This window comes from Alligator sinensis, unplaced genomic scaffold, assembly GCF_000455745.1.
Source record: "Alligator sinensis unplaced genomic scaffold, ASM45574v1 scaffold1494_1, whole genome shotgun sequence".
Taxonomy (NCBI): domain Eukaryota; kingdom Metazoa; phylum Chordata; order Crocodylia; family Alligatoridae; genus Alligator; species Alligator sinensis.
Window position 1 is genome coordinate 700,418 of NW_005842724.1, and position 24,309 is coordinate 724,726.

At 39.3% G+C, this 24,309-nt stretch overlaps 1 protein-coding gene across 1 annotated transcript in view; it reads left to right on the plus strand.

The window, feature by feature from the left end:
* The first annotated feature begins 6 nt into the window (after positions 1-6).
* The window catches only part of STXBP5 (syntaxin binding protein 5), an 87,268-nt gene continuing 62,965 nt past the window's right edge, over positions 7-24,309 (plus strand). The window contains exons 1-2 of the mRNA XM_025216301.1: positions 7-212; positions 1,849-1,946. Of these exons, the coding sequence (XP_025072086.1) occupies positions 51-212; positions 1,849-1,946 (260 nt within the window). The 5' untranslated portion in view covers positions 7-50. The remainder of the gene's footprint in view (positions 213-1,848; positions 1,947-24,309) is intronic.

Sequence of the window (24,309 nt, forward strand, 5' to 3'; positions counted from 1 at the left end):
GTCCCCGGCGGCGGCGCGGGCAGGAGCCCCGGGGCGCCGCCGCCGAGACCATGAGGAAATTTAACATCAGGAAGGTGCTGGACGGGCTGACCGCCGCGTCGTCGTCGTCCTCCTCCTCTGCCGCCGCCTCCGCGCAGCAGCAGGCGGCGGCCGGGGCCCGCGACAGCGACATCGCGGAGACGCTGCAGTCCGAGCACTTCCAGCTCTGCAAGGTGAAGGCGGCCGCGGCGCCGGGGTGCGGGGCGAGGCGGGTTTCTTTCATCGCGGACCGGGTTCCCCCGGAGCCGCTGGCTCCTGGGCCGAGCCGGACACTGCAGGCTGCTCCCCCCCGCGGGAAGGAGCGGCACCTGCGGGTAGCGCAGACCTCGCTGTGGCGTTTGGGCGCAGGCAGCTCCTGATGGACGGGCTGGGAGGCCCGGGAGCCTCCCGCTGCCTCTGAGAGCCTGGGCTGGAAAATGTGTTTCCCTTCCTCTGTCGAGAAGGCTGGCGCTGACTTGGCTGTAGCAGGCAGTGGTGATGCGCCAATCCGGTTGCGTGAGGGTGGCGATGGGGAGAAGTTCATCGTTAGCCTCTTCCCCGTGGGTAGTAGCATAATCATCGCCGTTGAGCTCAGCGCGCTGGAAAAAGGATGATGCAGCGAATTGATCTGCCGGCGGCACTGAATGGAGTAAAAACCGATTTGAATGTTAATACCCATTTTTATCTCCACGAAACACCCGTGGCCTAGCTCGCTATGGTTGGGTTTGTCATCAGCTCTGCATTTTCCCTCCGTTTAGGGCATCCTTACCACTTCGTAGGTTGTCGCTAAGGGACCTGGAGATGAAATACCAGTTTTCAGTCAAGTGGTCGTAATTACAGTTGCACTGTGAATACCTCACTGGGGGCAAAATATTAGAAGTTGTGGGGCATGTCATTAACTTCATCAAAGTAAATTGAGCCATCCACCTGAGTAGAAAATATATTTGTATTTCTGTGCTCTGAAAATACTGGATTAAAATGGCGTGTGTGTGGCGTGTGTGTTTGTGTAGCTGGAATTTCAGTGGGTGACTTACTGTAAACACACAAAAATTGGCATTGGCACAAACTCGGTTTTATGCCTATATAGCTGAAATCAAGGTTAGGCGAATGATACTAATACTTTTTCTTTTCTTTTCTTTTTTCTTTTTTTGTTTAAAAAGTGAGCCATGCAATATGTCACAGCACAGTGCATTCATTTGAATTACTTAACTACACTAGTTGGGCAGTAATTATTATTTGGGCAATTATCAGATTAAAATTGTGGCTAGTCAGAGTAGAAAGCTGTCCCAGTAGTATAAGATTAAACACTTTTTTTTCTTATTTATTTGTTGTTCGGGGGACTTTTAAAAGCTGTTCTGGGAGCGAAGCTGCGCTACGTTGTAGGGCCTGCTTAAAAGAAATGGGAATGGCTCTCTGAAGAACCATTTTAATAATTTGTAATTGTTTAAATTATGGTGCTGGCTTCATTGTCAAGCTTTGCAGGGAATATCTGATTTTAATTGTCAGAACCCCTGTAAACAGCCACAAACAAAGTGCCAAAGATTAGGGGAAAGGATAACATAAAACAGAGGAAGGGGAGTTGGTAGTAGTTTTGTTGAAAGAATCAAATCTTTAAAGTTTCAACAAGCATCCTTCCATGCCCAAAGATGGAGAAAATTTCTGGTGCAGAAATTAATTAAGAGACTTCAGTCTAAAGTGTCGCTAGATTAGTTTGCGATTCCTGACTGAACTGCAGCTAAAACTGAACCTGTCCTCCTAATACTGTTTTGGTTGTATTTATTTTTGGTCTGCTGCTTGACCGACCATTACTGCGCTGCTCTGACTTGTTAGACTGTACGCCATGGTTTTCCCTATCAGCCTTCAGCTTTGGCATTTGATCCTGTTCAGAAGATACTGGCCGTCGGGACTCAGACTGGAGCATTAAGGCTGTATCCTTTAATTTTGTTATAAAAGGAAATTGGTGTACTTGCACATCAGAGGCATGTTTTGGTGCTGTTTCTGCTTTCCTTGAACAGCTATGACTATGCACTCTGGAAACAAGGTATGCCTTTTTAAGGGAGGGGAGAGTAGAAACCTTGATAGTAGCTTGGGTGGCATTTCTTTTGGCATCTAACTGAACTTGTGTCAGCGCTCTGATGTAGCTGTCCAATTCCCTTTATTTCAAGTCACTATATGCTTTCTGCGAAGTCTTGCTGTTGTGCTGGCCATTTAAAATAATAAAACACAAATTTGAGTAAAGACTAGTGCTAGGCTATATAGTAGAGGCGGGCAGTTATTTTGGGTAGAGGGCCGCTTACTGAGTTTTGGCAAGCCATTGAGAGCCACATGACAGGTAGCCAGGGGCAGATAAATATACATTTTCTAAATTTTTTAGGGACCCTGTGGACCAGATAGAATGGCCTGGCGGGCCGCATCTGACCTGCGGGCCACATTTTGCCTACTCCTGCTATATAGGATTGTTGATGTCTTTTGGAGTTGGCCGTTTTTCAAAGGGAAATTATACATGCTGGCTCCATGTTTTCTCTCTTTCTGTTAGACCTGTTTTTTAATGCCACTTTATTTCTCATTATTTTAGGGTCACCAAAAGATTCTAAGACACTTCAGGATTTGTTTCTCCCTAAATTGTACAATTTGTTCAGGGTGGGATAGCAAATTTCACAGAAACATAGGGTTGGAAGGGACCTCCAGGGACCTCAAACCCTGTTTTGTGGTTTGAGACAACAATAAACTTGTTCTTCTTGCTCGTTAAACAGAATGCACACTTAAACCCATTTAAAATTATATAAAAAGTAGTTTAAATATCATTCCAAAAACGGATTGGCATTGTTTGGACTTCACTAATGGGGTTCTTGGTCAATTGAATTTGCCATTATCATGAAATGTTTTAAAGCTTTGACATTTTAAAAGCTTTAAACCATCTTTCTAGAAAAATAAAGTTAATTCCTTAAAGCCTGCAGGTAAATTTAATCTTTCTCCTTTTACTTTGATACTCCTTGGCGCTATATTCAGGGAAGTACTTTTTTTGGTGACGTATCAGATTTAGACCAATTTAAGAAGAACTCCCCCGCCCCTGCTTTTACTGCTTTTGGTTACAAAAATGAAATGCTCTACTGTAATGATACTGTCTTTCAAATGAATTACAGTACTTAAATGGATTTTCAGTCTCAAAATTGTTTAAAAATGATTTAACTAACTTATTTGTATGTAAAACTTAAAACTCACAAGATAGATTCAGAGGAAAGGCTATAAACTGAGGTAATGGGTATATGCATAGTTCACATTTTAATTATAGTTCATATTAAGGTATGAGCATTTTTATAGAAAATACAGAAATAATTATAGTATAATATTGCTGTTTACTAAACTAGGATGTTACACTGAGATCTCATTTACTTATCTGTTGAAGATACCCCTCACATACTGGTTACTATTTATTTGTCACAAATTGACATTTTATGATATCCATTGAAAGTAGCATTTTCAGTCTTACAATAAAAGTAGCTTCCAGTAAAGCTAGTTAAAGGTTGATAGTTATTAATTTCCTACTATTGGTATAATCACGTGCCTTATGAGGCTGCTGTGCCTTTTGAACAGATAAGAGTAAATGATGTATCATTGTAAAGGATAAACAAGTTTAGTTTGGGTGGGGGGAAAACAAGGAAAGAATGACTTTAAAATATAAGATGATATTTGTTTTCCTGAGTTTGTGGCATGCCACTTCTCCTGTAGCTTCCCCAAAGAGCAAATGTGGTAAGATATTTGTTAGTTTCTGAATCTTGTGAGAAAGGAATGAAATGGACAAAAATGGTCAGTTTAATTCTGCTGGTACTGCTAAACAAAAATATGCCTTACAGCAATGGAATGAGGCATAAGGTGCAAACACTAGTGTGTAAGGGAACATATTGGAAACCAGGTGTGTTAAACCTTCGTTCCCCTTCTGTACGCTCTCTCAGCGTGTAGATATAGGGATTCTAAAGACAAGAACAGAATGGAGACAATAACCTTCTTTTCCCACCCTCTTGGTCAGTAGGCAAGAAGTCTCTCCATCCCCATGGTCCAGGATATAATTGGTAAGGATAAGCATGACTTTTAAGGCCTTGACTTCCTATATAGGGTTTTGCTGTTACTCATTTTAGTACTTATAAGTCTGACATTGTAATGACAAGTGTAACAGATGCTAAAGAAGTCAAATCAATGTAATACAGGTTGACACCTATTTCAGCAACACTTGTAAGAGCGACAGCCCCTTACTGGCAGCAGCATTACCTGGGCACCCTGTCTGACTAACAGTTAGGAAGACGCTCTTTGTAATGGGCAACAGCTACGTAACAACAATATAACACCAGCAAGCTGACATGTTAATGATGGATGTGTTGTATAGGGTATGATGACTGAGATCTGGTTTGCTTCACGTTCTTCTATGAACTTGGGTATTAAAACAAATGATATAACTTTTTTTTTGTTACGAGGGACCCTCTCCTTTGCTTCTGTTTAAAACGTTTATCTGAAGAAGTTGTAAATGCTGTAAGTTTAGAAGTTAGTGTTAACTATCTTGGCTAAATGAAGGAAGCCAAAACTGCTTCATAAGTTATGGAAAAAGTAGAAAATATTCTTAAAAGTTCTCATTCAATTTGGACACAACTAAACTGGCTAATTAAATCATTCAAAATAAGTCTGTCTATACTAAAATTGTGTTGAACTGCTTCAGGCATGATCCTAGATGATTTTAAGATCATGACTTGTTAGAAAGAGGCTTTGTTTAGGCAATGTGCCACCTGTTTTGCAGCTCTACCATGTTATTCTTGTCCACTGACACCATGTAGGCAACAATAAAAAGATGTATTGATGTGTGTTCTTTAAATCCTAGTATTTAACACATTGTCATTAAAAATTACAGCTTTTGTCTTAGTGAAAATGAGGTCTATGGGTATATGTGCCCTTTTTGCATTAATGCCAAACTCCAGGTGTTAAGCCCTTCCTCTCCTCTCCCCTTTTCTCCCTCTCCCTTTTTAAAGGTAGGTTTAGAAAAGCTCTAAATGATGCTCCACAATGGGTCTCAGACCCAATCATTATGTAGTTGTGAAAATTTGGAATATCCACAACATCTTAGTTCTGTTAGTAAATGTCCTAGAAAAAATTAGAATAGGTGCATCATGTCTGCTATACTTTTCTCATTAGCAGCTGTTTATTGCTGCTGCTGCTGCTACTACTACTACTACTACCTTTCATTTGTTCTTTAATAGATAACCCGGTAGCTTGGAGGTAAACCCCGACAAGACTTTCATATTCCATGCCTGCTTTGGTTATTGCTGTAGCAGTAGTTATTTTTGGGAGTTGTAGTTTGAGAAACAGAGCAGTTCATAAGGTAGTAGGAAGAGGTGTCAGAATTTGTTTGTATTTGAATTGGAGTTCCCAGAATAACAAGCTTGTATTACTGTATCTGGCCCCTCCATCATTGTGTTATAAATACAGGGTAGAATATGTAGCTTTTGGGGTATTATTAATATTTTCATAACTCGTTACCTAAATTTAGGTGGGAAACATTTCTAATATGGTAAAAACCAAATGTGTAGATTTTACAATCTGAGCACTGCAGCTTTTTGATAGTTCTACACTTAAATTCGAAAATCATCTTCTCATGGTTCTTTAGAAAGGGGGAACTCTGCTCCTTAGTATCCAGAGTTAATCAGACATAATAGCATCTCTCTAATTTTGTTCTTTAGCTATGCGCAAACACTTGATCACCTTGCTTTAGAGCAAAATTTCCCACGTTGTGGTCTGCAAAGCCATGATCATGTTGGCTCTTCGTTTCCTTTTCAGTTAAAATTTGATACAGGAGCTTGGATGAGAAATTTTTTTAATTGATACTCATAAAATTTGGGGAATACAGCTCTGAAACTTGGCAAATCTATGCGATTGTTTAGTCAGATGAATAGACAAGGTTTAGCTTGGTTTTTGTTGCCTTATCTGAGTCCTGAGTATGGGAAACTTTTTATGCATTCCCTGTCCTCCTAAACGTTATGAAATATCTAGTGATTTCTAGTATTGCATCAGGTTTGCAAACTGAACCACAGTTCTTTTGCCTCGTAACTGTCATTGGTTTCCTTCCCTTTCTTGGATGGAAGACCTACTAAAAGTATTTAAAAACTTGGCAACATTTTATTACTTTGCATACTGCCAGGAAATGATTGGAATATCCTTTCCCACTCTTCTTTTCTGAACTCTCTTTAAATTGAGCATATTGAAATTTAGCATATGTTTAAAGAGTTGAACAGTTTCAAAAAAGATAAAATTGATCTGCTAGGCTTTTTCATTACTTGTGTGCATTCAAGATGGGCCTTCCATTGGCTTCTAACACAGTGGTGGAATTGTTTAGGGCTCAGTTCATATATTAAAAATGAATAAGCCCACTGTTTCTCCTTTTACTACATGCTGAGAGATTAGTACAAGATATAGGACAAAAGATACGATCTTTGGAAACTTAATCTGACTCTTGCCGTAGGCAGGAAAAATTTAGTGGTTCGAGCAGGAAACGAGGACTGAGGAACACGGGTCTCCTTCCCAGCACTGCTGCTTATTTTGCCTTGGGTAGATTATTGCATTTTTCTGTGCTTCAGTTTGTCAGTGAAAAAACTGGACAATCCATGATAGTGTTAAATGCTTTTGAGGTATTGCATGATTGTAAATGGTTTCTGTAAGCCTTAAAGAATTCAGATGCATCTAGGATCTTAGTCTCTCTCACTCTAAAGATTACACCAGATCTTCAGACCTGAGGACTTATCAGCAGAATTACAACATTTGTGCCTTCCACCTAGACAATGTTGTCTAGCACTTAATAGGATTCTTGTTCTCAGGCATCATAGGTTATTTCATAAGTTATTGGAGACTTTCTTTTTCTTTTTCTTTTTTTTCTTTTACTTGCATACAAATCCAGTTCAAGTAGGGGAGAATTTTTAAACAGGGATGTCCTTCATTTTCTTGAAATTACATATGGTTCAAGATCCAAGGCATTTCTTACTCCTTGTCCTTTTCTCTTGCAATGGAACTAAACTATTGTATTTACTCAATTAAGAGTGAGGGTTTTTCCCCATTTAGCATGGGGGGGGAAAGCCTCTCTTCTTAGAATCAAGTATGAGGTGGTGGGGGCCAGGCAGTTTCTGTGATTCCAGCTGGACCACACTTGCTGTCTGCCCCCTCTACCTCTGCACCTCCTGCTGCTCCTCCCTTGCTGCCTCAACTCAAGCCCCCACTACCTCTCCCCTGACTGCATTTCCCTCTCTTCCCCCCCCCCCCCCTTGCCTTTGCTCCATGCTGGCAGGCTTCATCCTCGCTGCTGCATGGAGCATGGCTCCAGCCCAGCCCTGTAGCAGTGGTGTTGGCTCTGCACACTGCTATGGGGCCGGACTATATCTGTGCCCACAGGGTGCAGTAGGGACATAACCTGCCGGTGGTAAGGGGGAGGCAGAGGCACAGGCTGGTTGAGAGACTTTTTGAGGTGGTGGTGGATATGAGAGGAAGGTGGAGCAGGACTCACAGTGGGGGGTGGGGCAGAAGTGGCATGGAGGAAAGGACAAGCAAAAGGGGGAGTGGGGTCTTGAAGCTGCGGGGAGTAAGTGGGGTGGGATGGGCAGATGGCAAGCTGCCTGCTTCCCCGCCTCCACACTGCCTGTCCATACCAGCTGCCCCTTTACCACCTCCCCAACCATGTGCCTCATTACTGCCCCCTCGCACTGTCTGTCCTCATACAGCCTGCCCCATTATTGCTTCTCCCACTCTCTGTCCTTCTACAACCTGCTCCATTACTCCCGTCCTCATCACCTCTCCCCTAGCTGCAATTTTTGGGGGTAGAGGGGAATGAATTTAAGGTGATCCTCAGTAATTAGATTCTGTACATGTATACATTTATTATAATTTTCTATTTTTCTTGTATAAAATCTAATTATGGGGGCCTCTTAAATTTAAGATCATCTGGTATTCAGGTATCAGTTGACAAGCAATAGAGCTTTACAGGAGACACAAAACTTCCCTGATTTTAATCATTGTGACATGGCTAGAACACTGAGCAGTTTTGTTAACAGGTTTCTATATTCTGGATAAAGAGTTTTTAGTTGATGTAATTTCTAGCAAGAGAATATTTCAGGCTATATTACCTCAGTAACCTTGTTTTATATTTGAGCAGTTATGCAGAGGAATGTTGACCACATGTATTGTGTTTAGGAGTTTTGCTGCTGTTTAGATCTCACTGTGACTGATGGTGCTAGGGGTAACAGAAAGGAAGATTTTTTTACCTTATCTTCTTTGCCTTTTGAAGATCTAGAACTACCAATCCAGTTCTTACATCTTTGGGTGTTGCTTTTTCCTCATCTTAGAGACTGAGGACTAAGTATTTCCTTGTTTATAGTACATAAAGGGTTTAAATATGTAATTTCCTTGCACTCCAGTGAAATGCAGTTCTGATTTTCCTCCTTTCTCCAAAGAAGGAAGGGAGGAGGAAAATGAGAACAATAGGAAGAAGATGAAAGCTACAGCTATTTGGAGAAAATGGGGTTAGTGGCTTCCTTCCTTTCCTTTTTCGTATCCTTGTGACAAAGTATTTAGCAGAATTTGCAGATTTCATTGGAATCTGGCAGGCCGTACCATGAGTGCTTCTGCTGTGGCCTTGAAACTTGCAACCTCTTGGGTTCTCAACCATGTACCTTGGCATCTGTGCCACACCAACCCCCTGGTTAGTGTCTCTGTGTATTCAGAATAAAAATTAATTATCCTTTTCCAAATAGATCCAGGTGTATAAGTGCATCAAGTTAACTTATTTTTTTTAGAAGAGCATTATTTTCATTTTCTGATACCAGGGCAAAATCTTTGTGTTATAACACTGAGTAGAAAATATATATTTTTTGCCTGTTATGATAGTTAATCATAGACATGTTTGGAAATCACACTTAGTATTGTACCAGTTTTATAGTAGCTTCAACTCTTGTATTCGTCATATTACAGTTAAGTTTGGTTAAAGTCCAAACTACATTATGACCAGAGAGATTTATGAAGTTGGAAATATTCTTCAATTAAAAGAAACACTGTTACCATGTGTATGATTTAAGTGCCAAATCACGGAAGTATGATAAATGTAAATAATATTTTACAGCTCTTGGTTTCATACAGGTAGTGTCACACCAGTTGCTTACTACTTACTACTAATCCCTTATCTGATCTAGGAGAAGAAAACCATTTGACCCTGGGACATGACTAAGTAAAACAAGAGTCAAGAGAGGACTGATTTTTCTAGAAATCTGTTTCTTTTTCTTAAAAACTAAAGAATAATAGCCAGATGTAAAGTGGTGGTAAATGAGCAAGAAGGTTCAGACCATATGGAAGAGATGGGACATTGGATGTAATAATCTTAGAACGCTGTCTGTTAGTGGAAAATAATAACATTTGTCAACTAAATGTTATTCCTATTGTAACCAGTGCTTGAACAACAGTGCAGTGAATAATTCTTTCTACATGTCTGCAAAAGTTGAGAACAGTAGAAAAGTTCATTTGCCCCTGCGTACTAAGCGCAGGCTAATGGAATTTCATGTGAAATGTAGAGACCTTAGTTTAGGGCAGTGGTTCTGAACCTCTTTTTAGATGGCAGGCACCCCTCAAAATGCCTGCTCTTAGCTGTCACTTGTGGGTTTTGTTTGTTTGTTTGTTTGTTTTATTTTTTACTATGGAAGCATGAGCAATTATTCTGTTGCAAAGTATCTGAAAGACTACAACAAATCAAAATGATTTTGACATTGTGGATTCCTATTTGAAATCTTTGATTTTACCCTTTGAGTTGTGGAATTGTTTGAAAACTTGGCAGTGCTAATGTGCAGAACTCTGGTTAAAATCACTGGTTTAGGATAACTGTGAGAATCAAGGTTACATCAGAGTTTTGTCTACATTCTAGGTCACACTCCTGTCCTATTTGTTCCATTGTTATATGTGGTCCATTTTCAGTGCCTTCTGACTGCACTTTGCTTTTTTGAAAGGAATGGTAGTGTTTAATTCTGACCATGGAGTACTTTGTAAGCAAGTGTGGTTCCATGCATTTGGAAACTTAATTTGTTAGCATGGGGTATAGTCAGTCTTCACTCACCCGTGAACAAAAGTTCCATATCTACTTGTGAATCTGGATTGCATTTGTGGCAATGAATTGCCAGGGCCACTTCCCTGTTTTGCAGCAACTTTTGAAATAGGATTTCATTTTATGTTGAATCACTACATAAGTCCTTCAGTTGTGTAAAGAGTCATCTAGTTTGACCTGCATTCATGTCATGACTATGCCAGTGGCTTTAATGTGCAGGTCAGCTATGATATGCGAGATGACTTTTATTTATGTGTTATCTGATTTCCTCTTACTCCTCCCTGCTGCTCTTCAGTGATAATAAAGCACATTTATTATGCAAAATGTATTACTGTCTTTTCATTGTAGTTAAAATACTTGTTCTTACTGTGCTTTCTTGTTGTTTTAAATGTACAAAACTTGAAACTGTTAAGTGATGACCTCCTGGCACAATAGCCATTAAAAATTCATAGCAGTGGCACCTTGTGGCTTTGAAAATTGGAGGAAAAAGGGGCAATTTGAAACAATTAAAGCCAGGGGATGTCACTTTCTAGCTTGTGGATGACTAATATATGTATTATTTATTGGATGAGAGTCAAAGTTTTATCCTGAAGCCTGATTTACCTTTAAAGGCTTTTTCACATAGTGACCTTTTTGCTGTGCAGCTTAGTTTTAAAAATGGTGATTACTTAACCTGATCTGACACATTGGGACAATTCTAGTGAATCTGTTTAATAATGTTGTCTTACTGTAAATTAACAAAACTATTTTTGTCAGTCAAAAAAAATTACTGTTGGTGAGGCAAGAGAGAGTAGGCATAAGGGGGGGGTGGAGTAAGAGGGAAACAATGTTTCTATATCTCTTTGAAATGTATACAAGTGAACAAAGGTGTTTGTGGTTTGGAATGGTAATACTATTTTAATCTCTCTTTGTGAAGGCAGGTTAGTTTTGACTTTGTATTCAGTCCAAGTAGTTCCCTTTTAGCTGTATGCTAGGTAGCTGCGATAGTGCTGCTGAAAGTGAGATTATGCAATATAAATCAGTCTGAATTTACATTATGTATGTATGTATGTATGTATGTTTGTTGCTTTTAAATTTTGCATTTTTAAAATTCAGAATAAGGCTTTTAAAATTTTTCTGCTTTTAGTGGCTCTGTGAAAAGATATTCATTTGCATTTTGTCATTGAAATGTCAAGAGGAGTTAATGTATAATGGGGCTTGAATGTATACTTTTCATTAGCACAGAGAGTGATTTGTAAAACAAAGCCCTGTTTTAGGGGTTTTAGCAATGTCCTCTACTGCTAATCAAAATGTCCAAAACTTGGCTTTCCAGTAGTAACAATAAATGCTGAGTTTTCTTTAGAAATAGCTGCCAGTGCTTTTCTTGTGACACTTGATAAGGTGCAGTGCAGACTTAAGTGTTGCAAATCTGCAAAATCAAGTCCTCTCACTGTGTCTACTGACTAGAGGCAAGTAGCTGGATTATGGCCACCATAGAGAAGGAAGATAATTCTATCTTGATAGGTACAGCAGTCAACTGAAACATAAAATGAATGTCCTTATTAATTTGCTGAAGAATGGGAAGGAGCTCTGAATTTTTGGTAACCCTTTAAAATATTCAGATCATGTTTCTACATAATATTATATTCTGTCTTTCCTGTTAAACTTCAATAAGGTTATTTTTTTTTAATTCATAGGCATTGAATATCTAATAGGATAGGAAAAGAGCAAGGTAGAGAAATAAGTTCACCTGACTAAAACATTGTTTTCTAGTTCTGGAAATGGCTACTCTGCAACATATTCCTGATCTTGCTATTTGTGACAGAGGCAGTACCCCTTCTGTTAATTAGCATAAGCAGAAGTATAGGGGTGTTAAATTTGTCTTTTGTCTGCTTGCTTGTTACTATAATGAGATGATGTAGAGAATATTAGTTGCAGAGTTTGTGACTAACTTATGGTAAATTGATAAGATTAATGTTCTTGGGTTCTTTTTTATATGCATCGTGTCATGCATTTAATCTTTCTTTAACCTTTCCAAATAACTTGTCTTGTTTATGTTTACAGAATGACACTGCATTTTGTTGCAGTTGAGATCTATTTTTAGTTGAACTATATAGGCTGGATTTTAGAGCTATAATTACTAGTCATTTTAAGGAGCTGTATTTACACAAGCCAAATGTATGAATACTATTAAATTAACGTTTTGACTTTGCAGTGTTCTTTTCTGTTGCGCTATTCACACAATTTTATATTAAACTAGCACAAAACAAAAAAAACCTACTACCAGAGTTTCTAGACTTTTGATTCACAACTGTCTCAGCAAGTAAGTAGATGGAGAAAAAAAGAGATGAACGCAGAATTTTTTTGTTAGGTTTCCTGTTAAATATGTAGGTACAATCCTGTTGTTGCCATTAATATGACGAAGCTATATAATACCCACTCATCCTCTGCTACCAAATGGGAATACAGTAATTTTGGAAGAATTCCTTGTGGGATATTAAGTTAGAGATTAGGCCAGCAGCCTCCCTCTCTTGTATGTACCATAGTTTCTTGAATACCACACACCCTCAAATAAAATATGCACCTCCCTTCCCATTGTGACTTTAAAAAATGTTTTTTCCAGAATCATGGCTAAGTATGTGAAATCCAAATAAATCCAGCTGGAAGCATAGTGTCTAGGAAGTGTGGCATCCCAGGAGACAAGTCTGGGTGAGGCAGCAGGAACTTCTTGGTGTGGTAGGACAGCAACAAGGCTAGGCCCTAGCCCCTTGCAAGGGTAGTAGCAAGACTGTTGCTTTTTTACTGTAAATAGTTAAATAGTCCTTTAAATTCCTGTAACTAGTAGTGTTATTTCCAAACTACAAGCCTCATCAAGATACTACAGACTATGCAGCAGCTCAGTTGCCCGTAGTCAGCTCAGTGGCTCTTCAGCCAAAAGCTTCACCATCACCTATGAGAAGGTTAACTTTGAACTCTGCCCCTTCTGTTTGTATCACCAGGGAGAAATGGCAGCCATGAGCTACAGGATCTGTATGCTTTATTTTACCCTGCTTTTATTTCAGCAAAGAAATCAGCTTCCCTACTTTAGACATGTCCCCCAATTTTGGGGGAGGGGGCGATGCAGTATTATCATCTTTTCTTATGCTGGCAAAGTCCTTGTTTGGTTGTTTTGTTTTGTTTTTTCTTTCACAGTTTTGTCCTGCCAGAGTGACTTCAAATCCCGTGACACCAGCTAACCTGGTATTTGCTGCTAAATTCCTTTCTTCCTAAATCCCCTCATTCCTTTTGAAAGAAAATCCACCCAAAGGTTTATTTCAGTCTCTGCAGCATGTAATGTGTGTTTGTAATTTACCTATTTAATTCTTTGTCTTAAACATTACCTGTGCAAGCACTGCCTCAAGTAGACCTATTTTTAATGCCTGTTCAGTGGACCAGTAATAATATGCAAGTGAATGGAAAATAAATGTAAAACCAAATTGTACATGTTTAGAGATGGTTAGGTATATCCGTAAGTCACAGGCTTGTCCAATTTGCTTTGTCTTGTTACAGATTTTGTCTTGTTCACAGATTTACTGAATTTATCTATCAAAAGATAGAAACTATTTAGCATGATTCTACTTGGAACAGTCATATTTTAAAAATGCTTTTGTGGGACTGAGTATTTGTCAGAAACTTCTGTATCAGGCAAATTTAGCTTTAGATGGCTTTTCCTTGAGCTGCCTGGCTTGCAGACTAAAGTTACATTTTGCATGCTACAACCAGAAACAACATTTTTGTATGCTCTCTTGCTTTCATTTATACATAGTCCAGGATTTAATTAGGCTTTTGGTTTCACTTGTGCAATTTCCTTGCCTTAAGTTATTTTTTGTAGATATACTAGATTGAAATTTGGTAAATTCATTTATTGCTGCATAAGAGGAAATAAAATATATGTAGTTCACTAAGTCATATGTGTGAGTTCTGGTGGTAACACAGTTAGCAGATAGGATTGATAAAACCAGAAAGCTTATCTGTTGAGTAATGGTGCCGTTTTTATGTAGTTGCTTTGTAGAGCAGAATCCCCCTTAAGGTTTGGGAGTAGAGTTGTAAGCTGTCATTTAATATGAAATGAAAAGTGGCGGTTGAATATAAGTGCCAACACTAAACAAGTATTATATAATACACAGTTTGGTTGTAAAGAGTCTCTTGTGTTCATGTAGTCAGTCTTCTGCCTTGTGGCAGGATTAATTTACTTTTTTCCCCTAGGAATTATTTAATAGTTTTATTGGACCAACTATTTAGGAGACAATTCTTTGCTGGTGAAACTACTTTCTCAAACGCACTTTCTCAAACTCAAGCTTAAACCGCAGTTTTGGGCTCTTCTGATATTACCAAGTTATGCACAGTTGTGTTTTAATAACAGAGTGGTTAAAGTTCCAGCTGTACTATATAAATCTGTAGGAAAGCTAGACATGTATATTTTTTTTCCTTAGTTTATGAATTTCTTTACCTGTGTAATAGGAAAATGTCTATTCCCCTTTCTTTAAAATTCTTTACATGCTCTAACTTACCAGTTCTTGTTGCAGTTTAGGTTAAAGTCGTATAGAAAGAGGCAGATACCTGGGGCAATGCTTGGAAACTTTTAGGTTTGTTGCAATCAGTACATGAATGATAAGCAGAAGCAACAATTACATTGGGCTGAATATTTTTTTTTATGTGGAATACTATGTATTCTGGCTTCTTAAATGTGTCACCTGTTCCTGTTGTGGGGCATGAATGCAAAACTACATTTCTGAAAAAGGTTCTTTTAAAAAAATATTGTTTTTATGAAAAGGAAACATTTTTAGTAATAGTAGTTTTAATGGAAACGTCTTCCTCAGTCATCTTCTGAACATCTGGGAGAGTTACCTTAGTATGCCTCATCTGAAACCATTGACCACTGGTTCTTTTGACAAAGTGTCTAATTTGATTTTTCTTAGCTTACCTCAAAGTATATTACGTATTTCTTCCATATAACATAAGCAGTGAACTCTGATGCCTCACCCATGTAGGTGTTTATAACAGTACTATTGTATATATTATGATAGATAATTATATTATGCTATATTATATAATGGTTGTATATTAGTGTTTTCACCCCAGGTATTGCCTTCTACTTTAGCTCCGTTTGGCTCTAATATAATAGTTATCATCCTTCCTTTTGGGAAATGACTACTAGCTGCCCGAAATAGGAAGTTAACTATACATCATACTGTATGTGTGGAGTGTTTCTCTCTCTCTCTCTCTCTGTCTCATTTATAGATATGATGGGAGTCTGTGTTAACTTGGTCTAATTAGGAACAAGCTTATTTTATTTATTTAATAAGAGTCTCATGAAGTATTTGAGATGGAACTTGTCTCAGTGTCTACATTGTTGTCCTATTTGTACATACATATTTATTGGCCATTACCTCAAACTATTTTTAAAGTGATCCCTATTTTAATTAGTCACAACTGTGGGAATGGTATTCACATATTTATAACAGTTGCCATATTTCCATACTATGAATTTTCATATTAACTAGCTGGTCTTAAATCAGCCAGGGCAAACAGTTACAGTACTATTTATTGTTAGTTTTGCATAATTTTACCAGGATTATGGAAATTCTTCCACTTTGATCACTGTATTCCACAACCATATATCTAATACCTACCACAAGTTTAGCTTCAGTTTCTGAAAAACTACTGATCCTCTTGTCATACTGAATCCCAGCTACTAAATAGAACTTAAATAAGAAAGCCACTACCAGTACAAATGTGAGGAATATAATTTTCCTTAATCAGCAAGGTCACCCAAATTCCTGAGAAAGTGTCAGAAGTTGAGGTGGTTAGCATAGGTGTATATAATACCCTGATTGTAGCAGCCAAAAGAAGCAGAGGGACTTAAAATGGAAAACTGAGAAACTGAAGAGCATGCTTGGGAGATCTTTCTACTAATTAAATAACAACCAGATTCCCATCTGCTAATTCCCTCTGCTTTAATGTGTTTGGCTGATGATTCTATTATGTTGTAAATAGAGCACATTTTAAATTGTTTTGAAAAACTTTCCTAAATAAGCTTCAAGAAGACTACTCTGCTATTTTTATAATATATCAGGGACACTTAAATAGTGTGACTAATAGTATAATAAGATGCCAACTTTTTATAAACAGATGCTCCTGATACTAAGATTTCTAATCCAGAAACCTAGGTCTGATGTTTTCGAAGAATCTCACCGCCCATAAACTTAACTATTGTAGAGGTCTTGCTCTATGATACCATTATATTTACAAAATATTTCCAAATTGTAAGTAATTGCAGCCAGCCTACAGAATTTTGCTAATGTAGGCACATAAACTGAAGTGTAATGCAATATACATGGCTGTAGTACAACTACTTGCCAAGATGGCAAACCATTTTCAGTCAGAAAAATGCATACAAAAATCTCAGTAATTTTATGCTAAAGTCCTTTTGTGTGCTTCCATTGCATTGGGCAATCATATAATAAAGATAACCATAAATGTCAAAATAAATGCAGAATGCATTTTAGATTTTTAGTGCTGTTTTTGTCCATTTAATAGTAGATGGGTGTCACAATTACTGGAGTGAATTAGTGGGGTTCTGTTGTTTGAATGTATGAAAAATCTCTAAATATTCAATGTAAATAAGTGATTCCTTCTAAAGGAACGAAGACATTTTACTGACGTACCATTTTAGACTCCCTTGAAGGCAGCTTCTCAAACTACTAAAAGTAATACTAGCTTTATGTTGTTTCCAACATTGCTTTTCATAAGGTTTCCATTTTCTTCCCGATGGGCTTCATGCCTTCCAAAAAGGCTTCCACAAAACCAGTTCTGCCTTAGCTTCATGTTATAGTCCAGTAGTTATTTGTGTTGGCCAGCAGTCAGAAGTATATAAGTTTCCCTAAGCAAGAGCTCATTTAATCAGTTCCTGTGAAAGGACATGCACAGAGCAGGCTATCAAATAGGGGCAGTTTGTGTAATTTGATGTGAGCGTAAACCTGTTTTAGTGAGAAAGGTGTGGCACTTGGAGACATGGCATACTTTATGATCCATTTCAATCACTGTTTTTTAGTTATCTCAAGGAGAGACATGCATATAAACTACATAACTAGTGTGTGTGGGAGGGGCACATATGCTTGGACAGACATGCTTTTCAGCTAGGTACAGACATTCAGAAAACCCAAGGGCAGTATCAGCCTAAGTTATGCAGTTCTCTGGAAGTGTCATAGTTTAGATTGGTAGCAAAGAGAACACACATTCGCCGTTTGGGGACGGGGTGGGGTGCAAATCTTAGACCTCATTCCACCATTTTTAAACTAATCAGTGTAACCGCTTTCTATTCTGTTACTGGTATGGACAAGTTTTGTGTGTTGGACTTTTGTTCTATTAAGAGGTCACTTACACGGGTAAAAGTATAATGTTTGTATCTGGCTTTCTAGAGCTGGTTTGGACATCACAAGGCTGGATGGGCAAAAAACTGTGGCTTATTTGTTCTAGAGCAGGGGTGATTAACTAGCCCATGGGCCTATGGAGCCATTGCATCTGGCCCATGGGGTTCCCCACAGGTCAGGGAATTTGGCAGCAGGGGAGCAGTGGCAGTTGGTACTGGCACTTTCCCTCACTGCCAAATTCCCATGCCCACTCCCCCCAGATAGCCAGACTGGGGCCAGGCTCAGAAAAATGCATGTGATCAAGGACTGGGACAAAAGAGAGCAACTCATTTACTCATCAGAAAGGTCACTTAAGATTGCAGTAGCCAAACTAATATTGGCTAAGGTGTTGAAGTTGTTGTGACAGTCTGCTTGCATGGTAGGTTGCTGAGAGAGAGATTAGTGTAGTGATTCTTAACCTCTTTAGACTTAAGGGCTAAGTACAGACATTCAGGGAAATTAGAGGAAAGTTAAATCAATTCAAAATGGCTGCCCAATATCAGGTAAGTCAGGATGGGAGGGGTAGCTGGGGGATTGGGGGTGCAGCAGGCTAGAGGGGATCAAATGTCCACTGGGGAATGTGGGGGGCGTGCCCTGCAGGTGGGGTGGGGGGTCCCACCCACCAAAGCTACACCCCCATCTCTTCCTCCCCTTCCCCCACTGGGACTTGCTTGGCTCTGGCAGCAGTGAACACTGATAAAAACAGCTGCACCTAGAGTGGCTTGTGGGATGGCGGTTGAGAGCACTGATTGGGGGGAGCAAGGTTTGGAGGGGGGCAAAGAGGGGAGTGAAAAGAGCTGGGGCCAGTGGCTGGGTTTTCTCAGCCATGGGGTACGCAGGGGAAGTGGACAGAAGTTCCATGTACCGGTTTGACTTAAATCAGATGAATCTGCACTACATAGATCTAGGTTTATCTTAAACCAAGTTCTGCAATTTTTAGACTAGTTTGTCTGCATGGAACTTCTGCTACAGGCTTAGACTGATTGCCCATCACTGAGACTGGGTCTGAAAGTGTAAGGTCAGCACCAAGACAAGCTAAGTTTAAATTGGGTAGCTATTTTGAACCCAATTTAACCTCCTGAATGTCTGTACTTAGTCAAGGGTCATGCCCAGACAGGCAGGCACGTATGGTTTGTGGCAGCGCGAACCTCTTTGCAGCATCACAAACCATACATGGAAAACATAAAATGTGACCTGCACTGCAAATTTTCAGTGGGAAGCTAAAATTTGCTCCCAGGAAATCCTGGTAGCAGAAAAATCAGCACAGTGCACACGACAGGAGCGTGCGCAGGAGACACAGAGGCTTGGTCCTCTGGGGAGGCGCTTTGGCTGTTGGCCAGAGCATCTCCATTCCTGCAGTTGGCTCCTCCAGCATGCCGGGAGCTGGGAGGAGCGGGGCAAGGACAGTTTGCTCAAAGCGGGACAACTTATCTCTCACCAAAGTGCTTGCTCAGGGCCGTGTGCTGTAGCAAAAAGTATTAATGTTATACTGTTTTACCATTGCAAGTGCATGCCCCTGCACATTTGGATGCAGCCAAGGTATCCCTTAGAAAATGCCACCTTTTAGTTTTCATTCTTTTTTTGACTACAGAAAAATAGTAGAACCACTTTTCTGCAGCAAAGAACTCAGAAATACCACAGGATGGAATGATTTTGACGCTGTGGATTCCAATCTGAAATCTTTGAGTTGCTTGTGTATCATGTTTGCGAACCTACCAGTGGTTGGCATCCTTTGGTACGCTTGAAGAGATCTCAAGGTACTCAAGGGTGCAACATACCACGGTTGAGAATCACTGTATTAGTAGAACATTTTGACTGCATCTTAAATACATTTCAGACTTAACTTCTAAAATTCCTGCTTAAAAATTGGCTATCAGTATCGGCCCCAAAAATCTCTATTGGTGCACCCCTGATTTTTAATGTTCATATTGAACAATATATTTTTTTAAACTTGGACCACAGTTGCCTACATTTTCAAGGAGAATCCATTTTTAAAGTTTGTTCCCAACCCTTTCATAGATTCCTGTGACCCACTTTTGAGTCTCGAGTCATGGGTTAAGAAACTGGTTTAGATCATGATTTAGACCAGAGGTGTCAAACTCATGTGAGGCCCTATGGGGCTGGATGAATGACTTAGGTTGGATCCAGCTTGTAGCGCTGGTCTGGCATGGGTTCCACGTGCTGGATCAGCACATTGGGCTGATCCAGCACACTCTAAATGTGGCTTGTGAGTCCACTCTAAGACTGTCAGCAGCACCACGAGGTAGCTGATAGGGCTCTGGTGAACTGAATGTGGCCTGTGAGCTCTATCTTTGACATGCCTGATTTTAGGTTTTAAGCTTAGTAATAGTGGTTGTTTAGCCCAGTTGTTTAGAGTGTTGTGCTATAATTATACCAAGGTTGCAGGATTAATTCCTGGTCTGGACTAGATGAACTTTTGACATCCCTTCCAGCCCTATTTCTCTATTTTGTTCCCATTTCTGAGGTTATAAAGGTTCTTGAAGGGGCACAGGTGGGCTTTGCCTCGCATACAACTGCATTCAAGCCTGTTGCTTTAGATGTTCCTTCATAGGATATCTGTGCCAAGGGCTGTCAAACCATGGCTTTCAAGCCAAGCTGCAGGTGGCTCCAGTCAGATTAAATGTGGCTGCTGAAGAAAACAGAGATGCTTCATAAATATTCTTTTTCTCTCTTTATCCATTTATTATTTTCTATGTTTGATTTTCTTCAGTTTTTGCTTATTATAAGAAGTAATTTAACAACAAATTATATTTGAGCAGGGGCACTGTGCCCAGATATTGAGTCTCAGGCATGCACATACCAATTTTTTTTTGTATCCTGCAGTTGTTAGCTATGCCAATATTTTAGTTCATGGCTAGAAGGCTAGGATGTTTGGCTAACCCTGATTTATGCTGTCATCTTGTTTACATTCTGGGCTGATGGGTATAAGGCCTAGCAGATGCTCTTTTACTTAGTCTGGTGACTACTAGGATTAGCGCTTGCTGCCATACTGCAGAGAAGTCCAAGAGCCTTCTTTTACAGCAGTGGAGAAGACCATATGTTTGTCTCTCCATGTTATGTTTTCACCTCCTTGAACTGCATGCTGGTACCATTGACTCATCTCTTATTTTTTTAAAGCATTTCTCCAGCTGTTTATTATTTCTTCCTTATTTTGTATACCTCTCTTAGTCCCTGATTAAATATGGGTGAATTATGCCAGGTCAGTGACTCAGTACTTATTGTAGCTGCCCTTTTGGTGTTCAGTTTCTCTGCTTAATTTTTAATATGCTTCTAGCCCTTTTTGCTCTGAAGAAAACCTTGGACATAAAATGTGTACTGTCTAATTTGATTCCTGCCACCATTAGAAAGTCTGAAATAGGAACTGTGAGGTGTGAACTGTTGCATTTCTAAAGGGTGATAACATATATGCTTGAATGGTCCATAGTAATTGTGTTAGTGGTACTTTAAAAAGGATCACAAATTGTAGAATTTACTATTAGTGGCATCCCACATTGGAGCTAAACCAAATGATTTTTTCAGTAGAGTCCCATCTCTGTTTTCCCCCTCTTTCTCCTTGGTTTGTGGTCCCAAAATGCCAAAGAGAAGGAGTCAAGCTCCCATTTGAGCCTTGCCTTTGTGAAGCACATTCTGCACAACTGTGATACATCTGAGCCAATTAATTAATTGGCTTCTCCAGAGCAGTAATACTCCAGATCTGTTTTTGTGGAGGTCTGAGGCCAGCTAGCTTGCTGCTTAGCTGTAATGTGCGTCTTTCCTTCTTTTGGAGGCTTTTGTGGCAGAGCCCTAGCTGGTGGGTGTGTGTGCGTGCGCGCGCGCACACGCACGCATTTACCAGCTAGGGCTGGTATGTGTGTGTGTGTGTGTATGTATGGTTTTTTGTCTTAATTTATTCTGCTCAATAGTATGTCTAAATCTTACCGAGAGGGAACCAAACCTGAAGAGCCTAGCAAAACCTGCATGTTTAAGGTTTTTGTTTTTTGGGGTTTTTTTAAACATTTGCACACACGTTTTATGAGTAGTGTTTGATTTGTCAAGCAGTCAGAACTTGGGGAAAATATTACTTTCTTTTCCCATGTCATCATTGCCCTCATGACATTTCTGCTAATATAATTACTAACATCCCCATGGCTTTGGTGGTATCTTGTTTGCCATTTTCTATATTCTTCCTTTGCTGGTTCCTTTAGTCTACATCCCTTCCTTAATTTTAATACTGAGGCTATTTAGGAAAAATTGCTAACTTCTAGCAAAAAAAAATCAGCTTTTTATACTTTAGGCCTACCACTAAAATAGTAGGTAACAACTGTTTTACTCTTTATGTGGACTTTCAGTAGCCTTTGACAGTTCCCTCATAAGAGGCTACTAAAGAAAATTGATATGGTTTCAGCAGCTGAGCAGCATGACAGATGAGAAACTGAGGAAGAGATTTTTAAGAATTGATGGTCATGTGTTACGATGCCAAACCATTTGTTAGCAGAATGCTTGGAGGTTCTCTAATATAGTCAGTTTTGTTAGAAAATTTATGATCTAGGACAGGGATGGGCAATTATTTTGGGTGGAGGGCTGCTTACTGAGTTTTGGGAAGCCATTGAGGGCTGCATGACAGGCAGCCAGGGGCAGATAATATTAATTTAAAAAAAAATTTTAGGGGCCCCATAGGCCGGATAGATGCCTGGCAGGCCACATTTTGCCCACCCCGATCTAGAAAAATGAGATGTGGCAAATTTAACAGGTGCCTAATGGTATTCAAGTTGGTCAAAACCAGAGAGGAGACAAGAAATTCTTCAAAGGGATGCAGCCAACCGTAAGCTACTGGTAGGAGGGATGGGGGGGGGGGGGGCACATGCCCCTCCTGACAGGGCCGTCCTCTCCAGTGTCTGCGGGTACTCTCCAGCTACATCCCCACTGCCGCCGGCTTCTGCAGGTGCCCCCCCCAGACTCAGGAGGCACCAGTCACCCATGCAGCCAACCTCTGTGAATAGGCGGTGTGATGACTGATTAAATTCAGTGTTGACGGATGTAAAATAACTCATCAGTAAACATTATTTCAAATGAATGAAATACCTTAAAAATTAATTTATCTTTGTCAACTGTAGTAAAAGAGTTCTTCAGCAGAGGTACCTTTCTTGTCTGGTACGAAGTAGCAGCCAAAAGAGGAATCAAAATGTTAAAATTAATAAAAAATGGACTGGAGAATTAATACAGGAGAATTAAAATGCTGTTGTGTAGATCAGCTCCGTACCCTAGAATGTAATTTAAAATTCTGGTTTCCCCATTTCAAAAAAGAAATGCCATGCTTTTCATTTGTATGAACACTGGATAAGTGCATACATTGCTTATATGTTATCAGTCCCACTTCACTGCATATTGCTTATAGTGTTACAAACTCCAGTTGTCTGCATGCCTGCATAAACTGCTTTGGGGCGTGCAGTCTTTCAGCCCCACTATCTTTGTAAGTTGTGTTCTGATTAAGGGCATAGTAACTGTAATCATACCTATGTTGTAACTGATTGTACTTCTTGGCTGCATCAAAAAGAAAAAGGGAAGACACTGTCAAAGGCCTGGTCTTAGAAGACTTGAAGAGGAGAAAGTCATCTTTAAGGCTGTTATCTCCTCTCTTTTTCAAGGCAGGTCTTGAAAATGAGAGCTAGTCAATTGGGATTGCTAATACCACAATGCTGACAGGACTGTAAACAGTGCTCATTAAGTCTGAAGTACTGAGGACTTTTAAATAGGTATTTTCATCTCATCTGTCCATATATTACTTTTCATTCGACTTACTGATGATCTCCATGTGATTTAGGAAGGGTATAGACAGACAAGGTTCTTTGGGTAAATCTAATAGTTCCAACTATACAAGTTGCCCTAATAAAATATATTGGATTTACCCAAAGAACCTTGTCTGCCTATGTCCTTAGACCAACACGGCTACAGCCAACACCAGTAGGAAAAGGTAGACCCCTGATATGGCTCTCAGATGCTCTAAGGAGTGATAAAAGGTGTGGGGAAGCAGAGTTAGTGTGAAATGGAAGGCACCTCAATGGTACATATTATTTTATATTTTTTTTAGTGTAATTCCTTCTTTTCAGGATTGTTATTTTTCAGCTGGAAGCTTCTGTGCTTTAGCATAAGTAAAACCATTGCCAGGCAACCTTAACTCTTGAATATTAATTAAGAGGCACAACGCAAATGTTACAATGTGGTATTTCTTGTGACTTGAAGATAAGGAAAAGATATTGCAACTAATATAATGCATATGCACATGATTAATGAATGTGGGCTACCTGTGAAGACCTTAATTCTGATGTATGCCAACTTGACGGTTGCATTTTGTAATGTTAATATTCTTTTGAAATAGGTTTTAGTGTACATATTTATTATAACAGTATGGTCTTGCATCTAATAGCTAAACCTTTTACAAATTGTACTTTAAAAAATCACATCAAATTTGATTTACGGTTATTAAATGCAAATTACATAGGATTCACTTTATCCAACAATAATGAGCAGTATCTTTAGCATAAATTGGAGAGCTGGTATAACACTGTATGATCGTATATCAAAATAACTAATTAAAACTATAAATAAAATGTATTTATTTGAAATAGAGTAATGAACCATTTCAGTGTCTCTCCCTGAGATGTATTGTAGACATGCCACAAAACTTTATGCTCCAAATTGTGTAGAAAAATAGAAAAAGACCTGTGAGTAGGTTTCTGTTTTAAATGTTCA